The sequence below is a fragment of the Fringilla coelebs genome, assembly GCF_963513975.1.
Source record: "Fringilla coelebs genome assembly, chromosome: 1".
Classification (NCBI taxonomy): domain Eukaryota; kingdom Metazoa; phylum Chordata; class Aves; order Passeriformes; family Fringillidae; genus Fringilla; species Fringilla coelebs.
Genome location: NC_140028.1, coordinates 139,878,510 through 139,886,742, shown reverse-complemented (window position 1 = coordinate 139,886,742; position 8,233 = coordinate 139,878,510). Strand labels below are relative to the sequence as shown.

Here is an 8,233-nt window from a genome sequence, read left to right as displayed (position 1 = left end):
CGGAGCCGCGTACCTGAGGCAGGGCGGCAGCAGCAGAAGGAGCAGCAGAGGTGCCCGCTCTCCCCAGTGCGCCAGCCGGGGCCGAGGGACCGGGATTTCGCGGGGCTCCGTGTGCCGGTGGGACCCCGGCTCCACATCCTCGGTACCCGGCGGCGTAGAGCCAAGCGAGGGCAGCCGCAGCCCCTCGGGCTCGGTCGGGGCACTCGCGCCGACCGTGTGCGGGGCCCGCCGGCTCCCCGCCCCGTCCGCGCTGCCGGCGCCCCGCGGAGCCGGCCGGCTGCCCCCGCCCCGCCGCACCGCCCCACGCCTCCCGAGCGGGAGCCAGCGCCGCCGCCCCGCCCGCCGCCGCTGCGCGCCGGGGCAGGAGCCGAGCAGGTGGCCGCGGGCAGCGCCGCGGCATGTGAGCGGCCCCCGGCCCTCGGGAAGGCAGCACCGGCCCCCGTCCTGCGCTGCCCTCCCTTCCCCGCGCCTCGCCGCGCCGGCCGCGACGCCGGGGCGGAGGCAGGGCGCCCGCAGCGGCAGCCCGGCGGCGGCCGGGGGCTGAGCGTCGCGCCCCGCCGGGGGGCGGCCGTGGCGGAGGGCGGAGGGGAAGAGGAGGAGGAGGAGGAGGAAGGCTGCGCGGGGCCGGAGGGACGCGGGAGCCCCCCGGCCGCACAGGATGAAAGTCACGGTGTGCTTCGGGAGGACGCGGGTGGTCGTGCCCTGCGGGGACGGGAACATGAAAGTTTTCAGCTTGATCCAGCAAGCGGTGACCCGGTACAAGAAGGCGATCGCCAAGGTGAGGGGCGCGGGGAGCGGCGCCCGCGATCAATATGGCGCTTCCCGGAGTGGGGAGGGAAGAGAGGGGGAAAGTCCGGGCTGCCCCGCCGTGGGGAGCGGCGGGAGCGGGGCCGGGGGCGGCCGGCGGTGGCGGCGGAGCCCGCGGGGAGCGTGTGCCCGGCGCCACCGCAGGGAGCGGGGGGCGGGGGGGGCTCGGCCCCTCCGCAGCGGCCAGCGCGGCCCCTCCGCGGCTCCCCGCGGGCGCCTGGCGGGCCTCGGCCCTTTGTTCGTCGGTGCCTGGTGGCCCCCGGGGGTGTCGGTGCGGGAGCCGCCCGAACCCGGCCGGCAGAGCAGCGCGGGGGCCGGCGGTGCCGGCTCTGCCCCGGGGCGGGTGGCGGGGCCGAGGCGCAGCGGGCCGGGCGGGAGTCGCCGCGGAGCGCTGGAACTCCAGCTCCAGGCTTCCCGGCCCTCCAGGCCCGGCGGTGAGGGCGGTGCGAGGGGACCCCGCCGCAGGGGCGTCCGGCGGCGCCCCGCGGGCTACCCCCCGCCCCGGGCGAGGCTCCGAGGGCCCGCAGCAGCGCGGCCGCCCGCCGCACCTCCGCGCCCGCCGCGCCGCGGGGGAGGCTGCGCGCCTGCGGGACGGTCCGCGGTGCCCCGGGGTGCGGGGGGCGCCGGCCCGGCCCGGCCCGCGGCGGAGCCCCACAGCCGCCAGCGCCGGCCTCCCGCAGCCCCATGTTGAAATCCCTGGCGGTGCGTGTGCAGGCAGTTGCAGACTTGGCTTTCCCTCCATGGACAACTTGTTGGGCTTTGAGTTTCTTCACTTCCTTTTAAATTTTTTTTTAATTTTTTTTTTGTTTGTTTGTTTCTCTCTTTCCTCCCCTTCTCCCTTCCCCCTTCCTGTACTTTCTTGTTGCTGCAAACTTCTTTTTAGTCAACTGGTTTGTTGGGCAGTGTGACTATCGCTGGCTGAGAACTTCAGCAGTGCCCTTCCCCTTTCCTCTGCCTTATCGATCTAAGAAGTTTTAGTTGTGCTTCTCCCCCTTATCCCTTCTGAGACATTTTACACTTCTGATCCTGGAAGTTTTACTTTGGCAAATGTGGACTGCCAGGTTGTCCTGAAACATGCAATGGAAGGAATATTGTGAACAGTTCATTGATTGGTTTGAAGTGATTCCCCAGAAAATTTTTAAAATCGGTTTTTTCATAGAGAATTCCACATGCTAGAAGGAGAAAAGTAACTGAGTTTCCTATCACCTCCCCACTTGATTCCTGAAGAACACAGCAACCATATTCTGATTGTGTCTGGAGAAAGAGAAAAGTGATTCTCTAGGATATGGTTGTGGCTGCATACCAGCTGTCATTCATATACAGCAGTTAATGCATATGGCAGTCTACTTGCATATAGGAGACTGGGGCTGAAAGTACCTCTCTGGTTAAGGTAAAGCAGTGAACAGTAAAGTGAGACTGTTGGTGGAACACTGAATGCCTCTTTGGGCCATTTGGATGAGAAGTGTTTGCAGCATTTGTTCATCAATGTTACAGCATTATGAAAGTAATTATTTGGTTGTGTTTTGTTCCGAAACTGGCCCGTGTAACTCCTGTGGTAATGGGCTGCATCCTGGCTTCCAAGTATTTAGTTGCATTAAGTGGTGGCAGTTGCCTTTTGCAGCATAATGTTAAACCTGGGAGGGACTGGAGTTGTAAACCCAGGGGAGACACACCACAGTCACCAGGAAAAGGTTACATCATTGCAAATTTCAATTCAGAACATAAGTGGCCCACCTGTGGGAGCATGAGAGGGGAAAAAAAGTAACTGAATACAACCATGTACTTGTTAAAGAGACAGTTTGCAGAGGGGCAGCCAGACTTTGGTCCCTGGTATCAAAAGCTCTGCATCCTGGGTTAAAATGACACAGTGGTTTTATTTATTAGTATTTATATGGTGGTTATGCTAAATGCCACTGGTATGGACTTGAGGTAGCTGCAATTACTGAGATTGTTTCTATTAGATGGAAATTCTGTGGTTGAAAATAGTAGCAGTGTCCATGGACTCTCTCTGAGTGTTTTATATGGTCACTGTCAAACCTTACTTCTGACTTAAATTTGCTGAAGATTTTCTGTGGTGATGTTTAGGTGGGAGGGAACCTGATCTTACAGTAAGTAAGTTTTGTAAGTAGGTGTATAATGCTGTTTGCTCTGCTTGTTGTAGAGTAACAGTAATTATATGGTTTGGATGCTGGAATTCCACAGATAACTGTATTCTCATAGCAGTTAGATGGTTCTTTTCAGTGCTAGTGTAGCAGATGAGCAAATCTTCAGTTCATAAGGAAACAAGAAAGGGGACAAAGTAATTCCTAACTGAGAGGATCAAAGTATATGTGCCCATATGAACTTACAGTTTGGCAGCTGGTATCAAGCTGACACTGAAATCCACTTCACCACCACTATGATTGTATGGAAAGAAGCATATCTGGTGGAAGATTATTCAAAATATCTGAATGAAGTTTATGGTTTTCATACTTACAGGAAAAGCAGTATTTCTCATCCTGCAAGAATGTGTGTGTCTACTATGTGCAGCAGTTCTTTCAGGAGAACTCCTTGAGAACTGAGTTGTCAGCCCTTCCCAGATTTCCCCCCGCTTTGTCACAGTTTCCCAGTTGTGATAAGGAGTAAGTGATCTGCACAGTGCACTTATGATGTCCCTGTGCAGTTGTAGTGAGGCAGCCCAAAACCATGCTTGCAGAGTGCCAGGAATTAATAACTTCAAAATTTGACCTCAGTGTTCTGGCTTGGTATTATTTAAGTTGAAGAGACATGTCAAGAATGGAAAAAGTGCTCACGGAGAACAATCCACGTAATAGTACAGTTCTCCTCTCTGTAAAATTTTAGGAGTTCAAAACATACAGATAGCATAACTGCAGATAACTGCAGTTAGTTCTGGGTGCTATGTCTTTGATGAGGATTCTGAGTGAATCCTCAAATTTATTCAAAAATTTATTATGGATTAACACTGCTGTCAATGCTGAGTCGTTGTGTATGGAATTAGTTATTAATATGATAGGCTGTGTATAAAGGCTGATCTCTGTAGTGTGTATAATTTTTTCTGTTCTTTTGCTTTTATTGAAAGAGAAGCTTTGTGTCTGAAATATGATGCATTCTCTCTGCAGGTTGTGTTTGCAGGAAATGAACAAGCAAATGATAAGAGATGTTTGAAATGTCCACCTTGTTCAGGGCAAGTGGAGTCAGCAAAATCGATCATGTTAAATGAAACCCAGTTTTCATGGGGGCATGCTAATGGTGCACTTTTGTGTGGCTGGATGGAGTGATGCAGTCTCTGGCACAATCTCTGCCTGAGTCTTAAAGGAGTACGACTTGGGCAGGGGACAGCTGGCCTGAGGAATGGTAGATGCATTTTCCAGACCCTGCTGGTCAAGGGCTGTGCACATTTGGAGTTGGTGTAGTCCTAGCAATTAATTTAATGGTTAAAAACTTGCAAGAAGGTAAGGGTGATTTAAGAGGGAAGGTCAGCCACATCTGAGTGGTTCAGCATTGATGGCAAGAGATGATGGCCTGCACCAAAAGGGAGAAAGCAGACAGGCAGTTGAAATGAAAGATGCTTATTAAATATTGAACCAGTGTTAAAAGGTGGAAAATTATTATAAAAATGATGTATCGAGCAGCTGTTGAAAGGAAGTAATTGTGTGTCTTGTAACTTTGGTTTGATCTAGATGTTGCCAGAGATGTTTCTGATTTTTTTGTTGACTTTTTATGGTCAGCATAATCTCTTGTGCTTTGAGTTTTGCAGAGGATATTGTAAGCATTTTAACTTTTATCTTCTTTTTCTTGCAAGTAAAAATAGGTATGCATAAGCAATGGGTAGATATAATTTAAAAAAAAATCATGTGATGTAAATGAGCATAGTAAGCAAGAGTATGAAACCGGAAGTTGTAGATTTGCTGGAGTTGTTCAGTGTCACGTTGTGTCCCTAGAGGGATTGTTTGGTCTCCATGATAGTTCAGGCTGATGCCCTGCATATTGTGGGCTTGTAGTGGTGTTCCTAGATGTCATATATAACCCTAATTTTCCAGTTAAAATAAGTAAATGAACAGTTTTCCGGCTGAATCAAAATTATTTTAATAGAAGTCCTGAGACACCTTTTCCCTCTCCCATGCCAAATGCTGTAGGAGATGAAGTTTTATGGGGGTTTTGATGTTGCATGGAACAATGCTTCAATTGTTAATTTGCAAACTGCAGTGCACTAATATTTGTGAAAAGAAATTGTAATGTTCTCTTTGATAGTGTTAGAGGCTGTTGCTGATAAGAGACCAGAATTCCAGGAGAGTTGGCAGTGTAAGTAAAGGTAACAGGTGTCAGATGACCATATTCTCGTGTAATTTGTACATTGTGGGCTTAGGTCACCCAAAGCTTAAAGCTCCATCTCTTTGGTAGGTCTGACATTCATCAGAAGGGAGTTGTGAGGGAGGAAGGTTGAAGCCTGAGTGATTGTGTCTGTGAAGCTTGCTTTTTTTTCTGTTTTTATTTTATCCCCCCCAGTGCCAGCTAACGGGGATTATTTGTTTAAAAGTCAGTTCTCAGACAGCTGGTTCTCTGTCAGGTACACAGCGGCAGCTTTGATGCAAGTTATGTTCTTCTGTAGAGCAAACAGTTGCACAGTTCCTCATGACTGTGTCACTGGGGCATCGTTTGTAGAGCCCAGCATATGAGTGGGTTGGTATGAAAATCTGCTGATTTTACTTGGGCTTTGTGTTGTTCTTGGCACATTCTCTCCTTGAGCCTGACCACTAGTTTTTGCCACAAGCTTAAATGGATCTGCCACAATGCCCATTCAGTGACCCCTTTGGCAATACTCAAGGGCAGCAGTGGCTAAATTCAGCATAAAAATGATTTAAAGTTCTTTTTGTGTGTGCGTGTGTGTGTTTTTTTAAATTTTTTTTTTTTAAGATTTGGATTTTATTTATATGTGCGAATCTCAAGCCTTTTTTAAGTAGAAAGAAATCTTACAGGAGATTTCCAGAATGCACAGGAATCCTCTCAACCCCAAAAAGGAACCAAAATGTCAAAAAAATCCCTGTTACCCCTGCTGCTCAGTTGGCTATCAGTTTAGTTCTAGCTGACACCCCAGGATGATGTGTCTGGTCTCTGCATTGAGTGTTGGCTGGGTAGTATTTCAGTGATTTACCTGAGGTCAGCCAGGATTCTCTGGGGTTCTGGGCAGTTTTCTCCAGCTGGCTCTTGACCTCTTCACTGACACTGGGCTCCCAACAGTGCAGTGAAACCCAGCTGACAGGAGCGTCATTCTGCTGAGGCTTGGTGAGCAGCCCTGGAGAGATACTAATTTAAGGAAGATAAGTACTGAAATGGGTCATGATTGCTTCACATTTAGAAAGCTGCTGTGTGATCCTGCAGGTTTGGTGCTGGAAATGCAAGGCTACAGTGATAAAGTCCCTCTGCTCATTATGGAAAACTTTCTTTTAACCTCTTCTCTCCAATTCCGTTTGTGTTTTCAGCCAAATCAATGTTTTCCTGTCATTGGCTCGTGTAAATACAGGTGGCTTTTGCACATGGTGAGAAAAGTTGCAGGGTGAAGGTAGAAATGAACCTTTGGAACAAGCGTGGCAGTGCCTGTGGAGGTCCCTTGCATGGGGACTTTGCTGTGCAGCAGTGCTGTGCCCGAGGGACCTGTGGCTTGCAAGGCAGGGAGCTGCACAAGCCCTGCCATGCCCTCTCTGCCAGCTCTTGCCTTTGTTCTGTGCCATCCGTGCAACAAGGGAGGAGGCTTGTCTTAAAAAGGCCTGAGAGCCACACTGGGGCTGTGCCCCTGTGATTTGAGCAAGCAGGCACTTGGGATTATTCAAAGCTAATAAAGAAGATTGAATTCTGTAGTGTTTAAAAAGAGGGTTTTGAGAAGTGGACACCCTGTAAGCCCTTCAGCTTTGAAGGTGCTTTTAGTGAAGGATGTGTGTGGTACTGCTGGGGCTGGCTGGTGTGAGCAGCACCTATCTATCTATCTATCATGGGATGCACCTGGATTTCAGTTTGGCATGATGTGGTTTCCCAGTGTTTCACTGTTACTTACAGTGATCAAAGTGAAGTGTGTGTTTGTGGAAGAGTGGCTGGAGAGTGATTTCCCTTTGAGCAAAGCACCATTCAGCTGCTGAGCAGTTCCTGTAGCTCTGAGGGGAGGACTGTGGAGGAGCCTGTGAAAGTGCTCATCGCGTTTGGGGAACGGTTCCTGGAGGCAATCTGGGGTTTAGGGAGTTGCCAGCCTTTCTTCTCCTGGGCTATATAGCCTTCCACCAGTGGAAAGCCATCTGATTCTCATAGCTTTTTACACTTTAACTTCACTTATAACAGTCACAGATGTTTTAGCTCTGTTACAAAAACACCACTGGAAGTAACACTTTCTCAGTTGTACCAGACTATGACATCTTTCGGTCGTGGCACATTTAATCTGGTAAAATAAGATGGAGTAAATGGGGGAGAAATGCTGGTGATCTTAGTTATACAGAATATGGTTCATGTAGCTTTAAAACAATTTCCTGGTTCTTCAAAGGAAAACAAACCATTTCATCCAAATATAAATTGAATGGATAAAACATGCAACAATGCTGAACCAGTGCTTATGTGTATTGAAAATAAAGTGGAATTCTTCTAACATCAATCCAGAATATAGCACAGATGTTCTCACTCAGAAATATTTTCTGAGCAGTAAAAAAATAAAAAGTGAAGCAAAAAGTATTAAAAAATTCTGGAAGATACTTTAGGGCATCTGTGCTTTATTTTTTTTCCCCTCCTTTTTAATATACATTATATATTTTCTTTGTTTCTTTGAGGTCATTTTGATGTAATGCTCAGCAAGTCTGGTACTGGAAAATGGATAAAAAACCACCAAAAACCAAACTGCCTTTGAGCTAAGTTACATAATCCAGTGGAGCTGTTTAAAAAAACCAAGAAAGTAAAAAGAAAAACAGCAGCACAGACATACATAATACTTGTCAAAATGACTAATATTGCTAGTGAAAGAGAAATGAGTCAAATTTTAAATTGGGGAAAATAATTTTAAACTAACAGCAAATATTAAGGCCTTTTTGTTTTTTGAGAGAATCACATTAGTTTTACTTGCTACAATACCTCAGCAGTGTTAGTTTTCTTTTTTTTTCCTATGGGTATCCTTAGTTATTTTCTCAAGTTGGTCCCAGGTATTTGTTAAATTTGAAATAATTTTAATAACTATTTTGTTGCAGTGTTTGTTTTTGTTCTCCTTTTTTTTTTAATTAGGTAACTTGGTGGTAACATATTTTCTACTACAGTTCCCTGTGGCAAAGGGATGCACATTAATCACCTATGTAGTCCCAAACAAAAGGAGAAATGCATTCCTGCTTTCCTACTAAAACTCTGGAACTGCATCCCACACCCTACATCTCCAGGCTGGGGTCTCTGGTGCAGGAGAGGA

General features: G+C 48.1%; 1 protein-coding gene across 11 annotated transcripts in view; it reads left to right on the top strand.

Annotated features, from left to right (window-relative positions):
- Positions 1–383: 383 nt before the first annotated feature.
- The window catches only part of PARD3 (par-3 family cell polarity regulator), a 443,962-nt gene continuing 436,112 nt past the window's right edge, over positions 384–8,233 (top strand). For 10 of the 11 annotated variants that reach the window (XM_084221270.1, XM_084221269.1, XM_084221268.1 and 7 more), the window contains exon 1: positions 384–778. In XM_084221270.1, the coding sequence (XP_084077396.1) occupies positions 659–778 (120 nt within the window). In that variant the 5' untranslated portion in view covers positions 384–658. The remainder of the gene's footprint in view (positions 779–8,233) is intronic. The other variant, XM_084221262.1, reaches the window with a different exon arrangement.